The 15,094-nt window shown below is 41.2% G+C and overlaps 2 protein-coding genes across 11 annotated transcripts in view; one reads left to right on the top strand and one right to left on the bottom strand.

Annotated features, from left to right (window-relative positions):
* LOC118453432 (protein NLRC3-like) overlaps positions 1 to 15,094 on the top strand; it is an 815,502-nt gene that overhangs the window by 139,731 nt on the left and 660,677 nt on the right. For 2 of the 10 annotated variants that reach the window (XM_087837991.1, XM_087837990.1), the window contains exons 1-4: positions 2,488 to 2,499; positions 3,147 to 3,199; positions 10,556 to 10,840; positions 13,107 to 14,901. The exons of 7 other annotated variants lie outside the window; for them this stretch is intronic. In XM_087837991.1, the coding sequence (XP_087694117.1) occupies positions 3,151 to 3,199; positions 10,556 to 10,840; positions 13,107 to 14,901 (2,129 nt within the window). In that variant the 5' untranslated portion in view covers positions 2,488 to 2,499; positions 3,147 to 3,150. Of the gene's footprint in view, positions 1 to 2,487; positions 2,500 to 3,146; positions 3,200 to 10,555; positions 10,841 to 13,106; positions 14,902 to 15,094 lie in introns of those variants that run through there. One more of the 10 variants, XM_087837982.1, reaches the window with a different exon arrangement.
* LOC148105993 (uncharacterized) lies at positions 11,867 to 12,522 on the bottom strand. Its single transcript, XM_087838043.1, has one exon. The coding sequence runs from the start codon at positions 12,488 to 12,490 to the stop codon at positions 11,867 to 11,869; it is 624 nt and encodes a 207-aa protein (XP_087694169.1). The 5' UTR covers positions 12,491 to 12,522.

Here is a 15,094-nt window from a genome sequence, read left to right as displayed (position 1 = left end):
TGTGTTTGTAGACTTTCTGCCCAGTTTGACCCATTTAGCAGAAGTCAGCCTGTTTAAGGCTCTGATATCTATTCTGTGTGACTTAAAGCAGTTATGACATGGTCTGATTTTCTCACCCAATAAAGGAATATTTCATATATCAGTCTACTCTTCATTCTATCAGACACAGTTTTCACAGCTTATACATTTTCTTTTTACACAAATATGTAAGCATTGAGCCAAATTTAGTAATGCCAACATATTGAAGGAACAACATTTGTCTCTTATATATAATACATCTATATATACACTGTCACAGATACTTGAGTGTCTTTGAGTGAAGATTTAAGGTGATAGGACATATAAATAGCTGCAACTTGAATCTTTACTGAAGCTCAGTGTTTGACACAGAGTTCACTCACATGTGCTGTACCAGTGTACCTGCACATGTGATGTGACAATAGAAGTGATTTGATTTGAGAGTTCAAACTCACTGCTGTAATAACTAATAATGAATCTGGGCAGGTTGGCCTCGTCGGTCATGTGACCGTGTTACTGTTTGGGCTCAAACTGATACGAGTGGTTTAGCTGCAGGGCAGGTGTGACCGGACGATGCTGCACAGCCTCATTGTTCAGGTGTGAGTCAGACTCTGAGTCTTTATACAGTCCTGTTTAACAACATGTTGTTCCTGTTGATGCATCACAGAGATCAGCTGTGCTAAACTCTGCTGCGTGCAGCTACTAGTTTCTCTAGTTTGGTGACGGAAACGTCGATGAGACTGTTTCCATCACCAAACATCATGAGGAACACCTCTGACTCTGATTCTGACAAATATCCCTTCATGTCTGTTCATCTGATTGTGTAATGTGAGAAACTTTGATGTCTGAATTTTGTTCCATCATTAAAGTCCAGACTCGTAATTCTTAGAGGTTGGACTCAGCAGACACTCCATAACACAACATCATCACAGTCCTTCACTTATGATTTCATATGACTGCAGTTTTGAGTGTTACAGTGATGTTTTCATGTTGTTGCAGGTCTCTGAGTGTCAGTGAAACCTGTCAGTTAGAACGAACATCTTTCACTTCATTTCCCTCAGTGCGTTTCAAGACCTAGTGTCATGGTTGCTAGGCAACCTGACACTTTCTGATTTACATGCGCTCACTTCCAGTGTTGTGACAAGTTAATTATCCTGAGCGCGCACTGGGCAGGGAGACTCCGCCTCCATTAAAACCAACTAGATGTGGAAGTAGTGACGTTTTAGTTTAGTGCAGACGTGAGAGATGAGTGTCGTTACATTACTGTTCAGTTTGTGTTACAGCGTTTATTGTTCTCACGTGTAATCAGACAGGATTATTTCAACGATCTCATGTTTATTTTATCCTCCTGTAACTTTATGAAGAGCTAAACTGTCAGCACTAGTTAGTCCTTATAAGAACTGTTTGTGAGCTAAGAATCAACAATGACAAAGACTGTGAGTGTCATGCAGCGAGTCCTCAGAATTAGGCTGATTTTTAAGTTTTGTGTCAATCAAAGCGAGAAGCTGGTGTAGCGTTGAGCTTTATTAATAATTAATTAAAAATATGTAAAAGAAAAAAGGACTCGATGTGTTTTCTGTCTTTAGAAAAAGGTAACATTGGTTATGTAGGAGCCATAATTACATGTATTGAATTTTGATGATCACTGGGTTTTTTTATTTGTTTGGTTGCTATGGTGATGTGTAATGGGAGTCACGTGGGTGCTAGCGGTGACATTAAGAGGGCGTTGTCAGTCTGTCATTCACTGGGTTTGATTTTGACAGAGAGGAGGGCTGGGTAGCCGTAGTTTTTGTTGACCGCTGCACAACATGTTTTGCCTTGTTACATTAGAGCCTGTGATGTTTAAGAGTCTGAATCGCGAGACGATCACTCTGTAAACTCTCAAAGCACTTTAATAAATTGAAATAAATTGATAAATAAGCAAATTATTGTGCAAAGTTGACAGCACGTCAGGCAAATAGGCAGGCAGAAATAAATAAAGGAAACACTGACATGAAAGCATGTTCAGAAACAGATGACCTGTAATTAATGTGTTTTTCTACAGTACTAATATCGTCTTTATGGCGGTGTGATGATGTCACCTGATATTAGTTTGATGATTCCTGGCTCCCGTCTATGGTTTCTCATGTTTGTAAAAGTTACCTCATCATCCTCAGAGTCATCCTCCTCAACTGGCTGCTACTTTATGAAAACCATGTGTAACACCTGCACATGTGTTTGAAAAAACAAACGCTTTGATTTTCACACCCCAAGAAAATCCCAAGAAAATCTTCCTAGATCTGCACGTGTTCAGAGTAAGAGCCGAATAAACAGCAGCAGAAGCTGATTGATGAACAGCTGCATGACATATCAGCTGTAGCTGCAGCATCTGCACAGAGTTTGATTGGCTCACGCTGATTTGTTTGTTTTTTCAAACAGGACAGCAGAGAGAGAGAGGAGGAGATGAAGAGCGCAGCAGATTGATGAGACAGTGAAGAAGAGGTGAGCATGTGACAGAGCAGAGCCAGTTTAAAGGAGCCATTATGGCTCAATAGAAGCTCTGAAGTCACACTGTGAACGTGTCAGCACACATGACAGCTTCACCAACATGGAGCTCTGAGTGTTTAAGGATCATTGGACGCTCTGACACAGCTGACTGCAGCCTTTAGCTGTGAGCACACAGTGTCTCACATTTACATTCACTTTACTGTCAAACACAATAACTTTAAACAGCTGCTGTTATCAAGTGAAGATAGCAAAGCTTTCAGGGCTGAGCTCCAGTGTTTCAGGATAATGGCCCCAGAGACCACAGTCACATATGTGGGGAAGTATTTTAAGTTTAAAACTTCCTTTAAGCACTAACAGCAGAGACGCACAAAGTCGCAGACAGGGAACAAAGTATTTTAGGTTTGTATTGTCAGATTATTTAATCATTATACTGAACAAATATATGAAAAAGTAAAAACCTCTATTCCCCAAATATCATGAGGTTATCACTGCATTGACATGTCATCGATGTGTTCTTTCACACAGATCAGTTTTAGTGTGTGTGGCCCGTACACTAAACCATGACACAAATTCATATGATGTGACACCCAGACTGTGTTCACTGTTTCTTTTGGTGAAATCATCTTCTCGTGTTTTTATAGAAAGATGATGGAAGAACCTAAAGAACAGCCAGTCAAAGCAGCTCCATCAGCAGGTAGGAGATCAGTGCTTTGTATGATGAGACGTATGGATGTATAGACTTCAGGCAGATTCTTTTTTGTAACTGTGATAAGTACATAAAATTCACGAGCTGTAACCTGTCCTAATCTTTGCCTTAATCTTTCTTTGGGACTTTTTTATAACATGAGAACTTCCAGTCTAAGGAGTTTGGCAGAGAAACAACTGGACTTTTTTGTACTTCGAACCCACATATGAGGTTAAAACGATGTCGCCTTAGAATGAAACTGAAAAAATATTGAAACTGAAACAAATGTATTGAAAGTGAAAAAAAAAATGATAGTGAAAAAACATAAATATAGAAATTTAAAGAAAAAACTCACTCACTGCCAAGTTCTCACACTTACATTGTTTTTTTTCCACGTACAGTTATTTTTTCAGCTTCTAATAGCTGGCACTGTTTAGGCATCTGAGGGTGCGCTTGAGGGGCGGGGCTTCAGAACCACGTATATGAGCCACATATGTTTGCGCACATTATATTGCTGACCAGTGACTGTAGAAATCATGGACGACCTAATATCTGCAGCAGCCGCAGTCATGAAGAAACTTGCGTATCTCTGAACGGCACATAGAGCGGGGACGCTGAGAGGAGGTCCAGCGTTTACCGACTGTTTCAAACTAACAGACTCAGGTGTTCTTCAGTATCTGCCTGACAGAAGGACCTGAGAGCCGCCACAATATTTTTGGTAAGTGAAAGGTGTTTGTAAGCTAATCTGTAGCTAACATCCTTAGCTAGCTAGCTAAGATGAGCACTCGGCTGCCGGGAAAACTTGTTTTGTAAAGTGTGTTTAGCTAACCCGTGCAGGTGAACGAAATTAACAGAAACGCACCGGGCTGCTCAGTCAGTAACTAACCACAGTTACTGTACTTTTATTATGAGTATTACACTGTAAGAACAACAGGCTGCACTCTGCTGCAGCTCCTGTGCAGAGCTGATTATTAAATATGTGCAAACAGCAGCATGTTTTCACTCTTTTGCCACATCTGTAAGGATATTAACACATATTCTAAAAAAGGCTTGCACTTTAGTAACCCCTCATTAATCATTAATTACAGATTAAATAGCAAAGCCTAATATTTATGTACTCAAACCAAATACTTCTGCTTGGCAGCTTAAGTTAAAATGTGTGTTTCATTTTTCCACTGATTACATTTTTAGCTCTGACTCTGTGTATTGTTTTTACTAAGTTTGTTTCAAATATTCAGGTTAAATAAAACAGTCTGAATCATTCTTTTTGAGGTATTGTTCACAAAGTTACATGTGCAGTACAGCTTACATCCTTTGAGAGGGAAAAAAAGCATTAATTAAAAGCATTAATATTTGTTATGATACCTCTGTATGTTGGTGACCACGGCGCAGCAGCAGACTGAACCACGACTGAAACCTGCTCCATCTGCTCATGTATGGAGATTCACATTCACAAAGCACGAACAACTCAAAGGTCAACATTATATTGGAAAATCTGTTGGTATATACGGCTTTAAAAAATAAACAGCTCATATGTCAGCAGAGCTGAAGAACTAAAGAAATGTAAGAGAAGGACTTCAGATCCTGGGTGTACGAGGACAGAGAAGGATCAGCTCTATTTCAGATTTGAGATAAACTTTATATTTCAGTTTGTGATGGTTCTGTTCTCTTTGTGATTACAGGAGCCGCCCTCAGATTCAGACCTCAGCACCACCCAGTGACAGCAGACAGATCATCCAACATGTTCACATGTTAACAGCAGAATGAACTGATGAAAACAGTACAAAGGTTAAAGCACCACATGTTCTGTAGTGAAAGCTGCAGCTGTTTTATTGATAAAAACAAAGACAAAAGCATCAATCACCCATGTATCATATGAATGTTGGGTTTTTCTCTGTATCTATTATTGTACGATCTACTGTACAATATAAAGCACCTTCAGGCGACTGTTGTTGTGATTTGGCGCTGTATAAATAAAATTGAATTAAATTGAAATGTAACTGTGTCACTATATATCAGCATTAACAGGACCTCAGCTTGGTGTTTCACAAAGCTGCTGATCTCAGACCTGCACAGCTTCCGTTTTAAACACTTGATGTACTCAGCTGCATGAAGAGCACGTTTGAGTTTCTCTGACACAATTAAATAAAAACTGATGAAGGTCAAAGGTCGTCACTTGTATGTCGAACTACAGACTTGTCATCTGGAATTCTTTCAGTTTTTTTGCAGATAGTGTGTTACTTACCATAAAGTGATTCAGAGTCATTTTTACCAAAGTAACCAGGAACCAGATATATATACATATATTTTTAAGTATATAACTTTCTACAGGAATAAACTGAATATAATATCTTTATGTAAAAGTCCAGAGACTCTGAGGATTATCCAACTATTTATAACATTACACAAAGCAAAGCTCAAAAAGCTGCTGGCCCTGACGCATTACGGGACATGCACCTCAAGACATGCTTGCCCACACACTGGACCCTCACCAATTTGTCAATCAAAACAATGGAGTACAGAGGATGCTGTATCCACAGCTCTTCACTGTGTACTCTCACACCTGGACAACAAGAATACTTGTGCAATAATGCTGTTAGTTGACTTCAGCTCAGCATTCAGTACAGTTCTTCCCTCCAAGCTGATCACCAAACTTGTGGATCTTGTACTCAGCAATTCCATCTGTACCTGGATCATGGCTCATGGACTTTCTGACCAACAGACCCCAGCATGTAAGGTCAGGCCATAACAGCTCTACTAGGGCTGGGCCATATTATAAGGTTCATGGTAATACCGGTGCAATGCTAGGCAACAATAAGAAAATGAAATATCGCTATAGAATATGGGTAAAACGCGCATGCGCAGTGCCGAAAAAGCACGGCGGTAACGGAGAATGAGAATGGGGAAAGCAGATTGAGTGAAACGGATGAACCAGAATTAGTTTGTAAAAATGGTGCAACTTAACTGGTTTGGTGTTTGTCCGTCAGCACATTTTTTTGTAGAACATGCAAGCGGGCCGTCGTTATTGCCGTATTTGTCGGACTAAGGTGCTCGGAAATCTGGGAGTAATCTGGGTCCTAAACTCCGTCCTTTAAGGTTCCGAAGTCAAACGAACATCACTGAGAGTTAAAAACTGTCTAACTTCTTCCATCTGTAATAAAACGATCAGCATTGCTGCTTTACCAGGTGTAACTATGACGTTTAACATCCAGGCATCCACAAAAACAGAATTCATTACATTTAACGGAGTTAGAAGTTAGCAGGAAGTTAGCTCACTAGTTTCGCTAGTTACCTAAGCATGCTATAGCATGTTCTGACTGAGAGATTTAAAAAAAAAAATCAAACGTACAGCTCTGCTATCACTTCCAAGATGAATGAAGACAGGAAGCTACACCACAGTGACGTTTGTAGGGTTACTGAAGTTGGGCTAGGTAATATATAATGATGTGCTACGTGATCGCTAGTGGCACAGCTATGTTAGCATAACATAAACAGTGAAGCTGGAGGATGAACGCTAACACTTTTCCACTCGATAAAAGTTACCGTGAAGGTTTCTGATGGTTAGCGACAAATGCAGTCGCATGGCAGGATGCTGTGAACAGACCAAACTTCAGTCAGGAGAACAACTGAGATAATCCATCCACAATACGAGGTTAGTCATTAATCTACTGCAACAACATGGGAATAGAGCAGCTGCGAGAGAATTCAACATTAATGAATCAATGGTACAGAAGTGCAGGAAGAAAGAAGAATGAGTTGAATAAAGTTTGATTTATCTGACTGTTTTGTTGCCTTATAATCCCGTGCACCTTATGGTCCAAAAAACAAATATTTGACTTTTTTATTTGGCACACTGCAGTTTAATGTAGCAAAGCACCTCTTTCAGTGGATATTATACATGGTTATGCTCTGGATATATCAGCCCATTTCTACTGGAGATGCCCTTTGGTTAAACTTTCAGCAAGGAATTTGCATTTGCACTGTTAAATGTTTATATAGCTTTAATGCACATAAAAAAAACAGCTGCTTGTTTTAAGTGAAAATAAATGGATGGGGTTTTTTTTGCGCTAGTAAAGTTGGGGAGTTGTATTTTGTCTCGCAGAAATTATATCGTCAGTTATATCGTTATCGCAAATTTTCAAATATATATCGTGATAAATATTTTTGGCCATATCGCCCTGCTTAAGCTCTACCACTGTCACACTCACACTGGCACTTCACAGGGCTGTGTGCTGAGCCCGTTCCTCTATGACTGCAGACCTTAGTATGGATCCAACTCCATCATCAAGTCTGCAGATGACACCACGGTGACTGTCTCATCAGTGACAACGATGAGTCTGCTACAGGGAAGAGTAAAGCACCTAGCTGTGTGGTGCTGACAATAACCTGCTCCTGAATACCAGCAAAACCAAAGAGCTCATTGTGGTCTTCAGTAAAGAGAAGAGAGACCCCCATGTCCCCATCTACATAAATGGCACAGCTGTTGAACGGGTCTCCGGCTTCAAGTTCTTGGGGATCCACATCTCTGAGAATCTGTCCTGGTCAACTAACACCTCTAGCCTGGTCAAGAAGGCCCATCAGCGCCTCTTTTTTTGAGGACCCTGAAGAAGAATCACCTGTCTAATGACATACTGGGTAACTTCTACCACTGTGTGATAGAGAGCATTCTGACCAACTGTGTCACAGTCTGGTATGGGAACTGCTCTGTTGCTGAACGCAAAGCACTGCAGCGTGTGGTGAAAACTGCCCAACGCATCACAGGGACTCTACTTCCTGCCATTGAGGATGTCCACAGGAAGAGATTTCTACGCTGAGCACGCATCATTCTCAGGGACTCCTCTCATCCTGCCAATAAACTCCTCCAGCTCCTCCCCTCCAGAAGGCGCTACAGGAGCCTTCAGACTAAAACCAGCAGGTTTAGGAAGAGCTTCTTCCTCACAGCTGTCACCCTACTGAACTCAGTCCCCGCTGAGCCTTTCCATCCACACTCACCTAACCCTTCTACACTCCTCCTCCCAGTGACCATGATCCTTTCATTATCAACATTCACCACATTGGTTACTGCTGTAGTTTTAGGACACTGACATGGTGTAGTCTCTGTTATAGTGTGTACACTGTTAGAGAGCTTCGCTTCCACTACTGTAGATATTTTCATAGCACTCTGTAGATCTGTTTACCTCACAGTGCTTCATCTTTATATATGTATATTTGTTCATACACAGCAAATCCAACATGTCCAAATTAACACTGTCAGATTTGATTTCAACACTATTAAAGTGTCTATATAGGTCCACACCAGACAGTGTTAATTTAACTCTTTTTGGAGAGTTGGTACGTTAACTCTGATTTAGTGTTAAACACCAAATCAGGAGTCTGGAGTTGATAATTTAACACTTACTAATGCTAACTAGGTGTTAAGAGTTCATATATTAACTCTCAAAGAGTATTTTAGTTTAACTACGTAAGAGTTATCTTCCAATTAATTCTAAAAAGTGGGAATTTTACTGTTCTGAACTTCTAGAAATTTCTTTTGGAAATAAACATTTACTAAAAAGACGCAATGGTTTTTGAAAAACATTTATTCTGAACTGTGCACCACAATTTCAAAACATTTTCTGAAAGATGTAACAGTGTACATGTTCTCACTTTCATTAGAATTTTGTTTATCAAAAGGTCTGACATAGGTGAGCTGGTAAATGCAAATAACAGCATTCTCATCACTTATTTCTTCAATACAATATACATGTCCTTCATTCATCACTTTGTGGAACTTCAGCGCACTTCTGCTCTCCCCCATATTCCATCTTCACAAGCATATCCTATGTGGAGATTGAATAAAAATTAGCTGACACTAATTAATGGCACAAATAATCTGGTAATCAATTGCAGCACAGTAAAAAAAAAAAAAGAATCCTTTTTGAGCCATTACTTGTGTAAAGTATTTTCCCAAAAGACAAGGACACAGGCAACAGGTAATACTGAACTAAATGTAAAACCTCAACCTTTTTCATTTTTACCTAAACCGTGTGCACAAAACTCTGGAGGGATCTAAATGCTGACGTAGAACCCAGTCAGGACGTCTGCTACTGCTGTTAGCTCGGTTTTTTTTTATGGGAGATCATTTTCAGGCTTCAAGTAGCACCATTATACCAACATTTCACATTCTAGACATTGTTTTAGGTGTATTTGACCAAAAATTTGACTGAAAATTCACATGTAAGCTTTTTTTCAAGGCTGTAGTATTTGCCCGCAAACAATACCTTTCAGCTAGCTAAAACAGAATATTATGCTATCAGCGAGCAACATGGCTAATGCCTTTCACACAGCTTTGTCTCAACTCCAAAGAGCCACAGAAGTAAAAGCTAATAATAATAATTGAAACAATCTTTGAAAAAATGACTTACCAAGCATGGCAAACAACTCAAATATGTAGAGCAAAATGTTCTGAAACGGCTTCACTTCAGCTTCAATTGGAGCCTTTGGTGCTGGGGGTGGAGTCTGTGAATTTACTCTATTGGTGTCATAGCCCCTCTAGGAGTTAAGAGGTCAAGAGTTAATGTTTCCAATGTAACACCTCCAGATTTGACATAGAAACACTCATTTTTAACACTCGATTTTAACTACTATCATTTTACACCTCAGAGTTACGTTAAAAGAATGTGACTCAACTTAGAGTAAAATTAACTCTACTTTTGAAGAAGACCGCTAACACCAAAACATTTAACACTTTTGAGTATACCTGTATACCTGCCCGTCTGTATAGCAATATAGAACAGCTGCATAGCAATACAGATCATCTGTGTATCGGTTACAATATTATTTTTCAGTTTCAATTTTTTCTTCAGTTTCATTTTAAGCTGGCATCATTTTAACCCCACACACCCTAAAATTCAGTATTTGTTGATGAGATGATGAAGTGTTAATTCAACAAAGTTAGAATACAGCGGAACCCCGACTTACAAAATGAATCCGTTCCCGAGGGTCTTTCGTAAGTCGAAAATTTTTGTAAGTCGAAGCAGCCATCGCGCCTTTTAAGTGAGGCGATGCTGAATGATAGGCTTTAGGCTAATTGCTAACTAGAACAACAATATGTCGTTCAAGTGGAACAGCGAAGCGCAAGTACGGAAGCTAAGGGGTTGTCACATGATTCGGAAGGCATTGTGGGCATTGTAAGCTCAGCCAATCAGAGCCAGCGGATTTTGTTACACGGGCATTTTGCCGTACGACGGGCAGAAATATTGCCGTTCAGTGCCTTCGTAACTTGAATATTTCGTGACATGAGGTATTCGTAAGTCGGGGTTCCACTGTATTTTTCACATGATTTTGACTGAGAGGCATGTTTATGTCTCTTTCTTCTTCCTGTAGAGGAGGAGCTTGCCAGGGTGCGGTCAGCCTTTGTCTGGAGGGTAACAACAGAAATCCTCACACAGCTCCTTGAGGCCCTCGTATGTGACACTGTTTTAAATGAGTTGGAGAAAGAATCGATACTGGAGGGGAACCCAGTCAGAGCAGATAAGGCACGCAGCTTCATCGACACAGTGAGGAAAAAAGGAGACAAAGCCTGCAAGATAACAATCAAACATCTTCAGATCAAAGATCCTTCTCTTTTCTCTCAGCTGCGTTTAAACTCTGATCCATCTGCTCAACAAGGTGAGGTCATGCATCATAGACCATGAATAAAAATGGTCACCTTGCAGTTTGTTGAGATGTGAAAGTGGAACCTCAGAATTCTTTGTAAGAAAAACGAGAGGGCAAGTACGTCATTCTATGACGAATGTTTGGATTTGTTAAATGCCTGCAAATATATTTTCTAAAGTACATGGAGGAATTTTGATGATCATGATAAACCTGTGAAACTACTTAGATCTAATGTGAGCTGTATTTAATTAAACACAAGTGTTCTTTACTTTTAAAAACCATGCAAACTGATTGCCTTAAAAAAGAAAAGCATCAGTCATTTGACTTAAATGTTTAATGAAAAAAATGCCACATTTTTATATAATCAAGTTCAAGTTCAAATTTATTCGCTACCTGCAGGTTGCCCTGCAGTGGAATGAACCCGCCCCGCGACCATACACACACAAAAGAGACATCACATGAGGATACAAGTCAGAGAACGTTGCATTATAGAAAAAACACTGAAATATACACTACAATGGGAAAGTACAAGGGGAAAAAGAACAGAGAGACCTCTACTCATGCTGGGCTATAGGAGGACAGCATGAGAACTGGAAACAAAAAAACTCCTCTGCGCAGAAAGCACATAAATGTCCACAGTACAACATTATAGAGCACGTGACCAGCAACAGGGTTGGGTAGGGGATAAGGAGTAATCCCAGGCAACACAGCAGCCATCCTGCCACTGCGCCGAGGCATTGGAAGGGGAGGGGGGATGAGTGAGTGCTTATCAGTGTAAATGTATGTGTGTGCGTGTCCATAGTTCAGCTGAGACAGTGTCCTCTGCCCTATCAGGCTAAGTAAACAGTCTACCAGCCAACCCAGGTGGCCTTGCATGGAATGGAAAGGAACAGACTAAACCCAGTCGTTATCAGGGAGTTTTTGTTCAGCTCCGGCCTTGAGCCCACAGCTGGCACCGAAGGGGTAGCCACATTATAATGGTGATTTTTCTTTTACAAACAACTCATGATTTGAACAACTCAGAATTTCAAGCTGTTTTTAACACTCCGACACCGACACTGGTCTCTCAATAGCTGCGAGTTTCTCCATGATGTTATTTACCTTCAATTCCGTGGTCTTTTCAGTCTTTTGCTCACCGAGCAGATTCTGAGACTTCACGACCGCAGCCAACTGATCCGCGATGTAATCCAGCTTCCGCCCCGAGGTGTTGTTCCGAGTGGATTCTTCCCTGATGTAATCCAATATACGCTCAGAGGTGTTATTCTGAGCCTTCACTGCAGCCGTTAGCGCCTCCAAGCTCTTAACCATGCTGCAATCAGTGAGCCCTTTCTGAGAAGCCGCACCTCGTCCCATCGTTTCAATCCCAGCGGGCAGCCTTGTGGGGGTTTGAACAGCCAGTTCCGCTCTCTTAATTCTCCGATAAGCCAGGGCCAAGCCAGCTCCGATCAGCAAGAACCCTGTTATCATGGTTCCGAATAGGTAGATATCTTCAGCGTCCTCGATCGACAGTCCCACCAGGCTCACGATCCTCCATGTCTGCCACCCGTCCATCGTGTATCCGGCAGGGAAAGTCCCTCCAGGGCACTCGGGCTCTCCCGAGCCCAGACTTCTCGTTGAGAAAAGGGTGTCAATAGCATTCAGAGACCAGTTGATCAAATCCATAATTCTCTTTTAGGTTTTAGACACAGACTGTGAGAGATTTTTCCAGGGAAGTGAAATACACACGAGACAAAACAAGGACACAAGAGGCTAAGCAGGGAAGATAAGGGTAAGGAGGAGATGAGAAAAGTGCGACTGCCTTTGCCAAGAGCCAAACGAGAAGGCACATATTTTGTGTGGCCAGAAAGGGTTTACATTATCTTTCGCCATTGTAATTTACGACAAGAATTAAATGTGAATTACTGAATCCCTCTCAGATGCTTCTTTAAATAACATAGCAGTGGGGTATATTATGACACTTCAATGTTGTTATTTTTGGTAACAAAGTTTGGAGAAGAGGCACAGAAAGCAGAAAGCTGTTTAGCCTGCACATGTTGGCATCAGGTACATATGAAAAGTTGCAAAGCAATGCAGATGTGTAGGTTCAAAACATTTAATGTGGCTGCTTTCAGGAATTACATTTAGGAATTCCTGTAGCCCCTTTTTTGATGAATTTCTGGTAGAATAAGTATATTAAAAAGTAAAACGTATGATAGGCTCAACAAAGGGCAAAGTATGTCAGATAGCTCCTTCAAACCAGATTTGTATTTTTCCTTCTTTTTTCCTTTTTTTGATTCAGATGATCTTCAGAAGTGTCAGCCTAAACTAAAGTCTGTCTTGAAGAAGAAGTTCCAGTGTGTGTTTGAGGGGATCGCTAAAGCAGGAAACCAAACCCTTCTGAATCAGATCTACACAGAGCTCTACATCACAGAGGGAGGGACTGCAGAGGTCAATGATGAACATGAGGTCAGACAGATTGAAACAGCATCCAGGAAACCAGACAGACCAGAAACAACAATCAGACAAGAAGACATCTTTAAAGACACACCTGGAAGAGATGAACCAATCAGAACAGTGCTGACAAAGGGAGTGGCTGGCATTGGGAAAACAGTCTTAACTCAGAAATACACCTTGGACTGGGCTGAAGACAAAGCCAACCAGGACATCCAGTTCATATTTCCATTCACTTTCAGAGAGCTGAATGTGCTGAAAAAGGAAAAGTTCAGCTTGGTGGGACTTGTTCATCACTTCTTTACTAAAATCAAAGAAGCGGGAATCTGCAGCTTTGAAGACTTCCAGGTTGTGTTCATCTTTGATGGTCTGGATGAGTGTCGAGGTCCTCTGGACTTCCACAAAACTACAATCCTAACTGACCCTAGAAAGTCCACCTCAGTGGATGTGCTGCTGATAAACCTCATCAGGGGGAAACTGCTTCCCTCTGCTCGCCTCTGGATAACCACACGACCTGCAGCAGCAGACCAGATCCCCCCTGAGTATGTTCACAGGGTGACAGAGGTCAGAGGGTTCACTGACCCACAGAAGGAGGAGTACTTCAGGAACCGATTCAGAGAGAACAAGAGGGCCAGCAGGATCATCTCCCACATCAAGACATCACGAAGCCTCCACATCATGTGCCACATCCCAGTCTTCTGCTGGATCACTGCTACAGTTCTGGAGCGTGTCCTGAAAACCAGAGAGGGAGGACAGCTGCCCAAGACCCTGACTGAGATGTACATCCACTTCCTGGTGGTTCAGGCCAAAGTGAAGAAGGTCAAGTATGATGGAGGACGTGCAACAGATCCACACTGGTGCCCAGAGAGCAGGAAGATGATTGAGTCTCTGGGAAAACTGGCTTTTGATCAGCTGCAGAAAGGAAACCTGATCTTCTATGATTCAGACCTGACAGAGTGTGGCATCAATATCAGCAAAGCCTCAGTGTATTCAGGAGTGTTCACACAGATCTTTAAAGAGGAAAGTGGACTTTACCAGGACAAGGTGTTCTGCTTCATCCATCTGAGTGTTCAGGAGTTTCTGGCTGCTCTTCATGTCCATCTGACCTTCATCAACTCTGGACTCAATCTGCTGGAAGAACAACAGACAACCTCCAAGAAATCTGAAACAAGAGAATCTGCAGAGAAACACTTCTACCAGAATGCTGTGAACAAGGCACTACAGAGTCCAAATGGACAACTGGACTTGTTCCTCCGCTTCCTCCTGGGTCTTTCCCTGCAGACCAATCAGAGTCTCCTACGAGGTTTGCTGACACAGACAGGAAGTAGTTCACAGACCAATCAGGAAACAGCCCAGTACATCAAGTGGAAGCTCAGTAATAATCTGTCTGCAGAGAAAAGCATCAATCTGTTTCACTGTCTGAATGAACTGAATGATCGTTCTCTAGTGGAGGAGATCCAACAGTCCCTGAGATCAGGAAGTCTCTCCACAGATAAACTGTCTCCTGCTCAGTGGTCAGCTCTGGTCTTCATCTTACTGTCATCAGAAAAAGATCTGGATGTTTTTGACCTGCAGAAATACTCTGCTTCAGAGGAGGCTCTTCTGAGGCTGCTGCCAGTGGTCAAAGCCTCCAACAGAGCTCTGTAAGTAAAAATGAACTAATCGCTTCATTCTTAAAATCATGGGAAATAAATCAAAGGTGCTCAGTTCCAAGAACACTGGCTTTTAAGAAAAATTAAAAAATAGTCACTTAGTCAAATATGATACTTTAAATATTTCTCTCCAGCAGGACATGTCAGCATTTCTAAAATATTTTTGTCTTTAACTCGAATCAAA

Source organism: Neolamprologus brichardi, chromosome 3 (assembly GCF_056152115.1).
Source record: "Neolamprologus brichardi isolate AB-2024 chromosome 3, ASM5615211v1, whole genome shotgun sequence".
NCBI lineage: Eukaryota > Metazoa > Chordata > Actinopteri > Cichliformes > Cichlidae > Neolamprologus > Neolamprologus brichardi.
The sequence above is the reverse complement of the archived record's forward strand: the minus strand, read 5'-3'. Positions and strand labels throughout refer to the sequence as shown.

What these genes read in the sequence shown, in the direction of transcription:
- LOC148105993 (XM_087838043.1), bottom strand. Translation starts at nt 12,490, where the DNA reads ATGGATTTGATCAACTGGTCTCTGAATGCTATTGACACCCTTTTCTCA.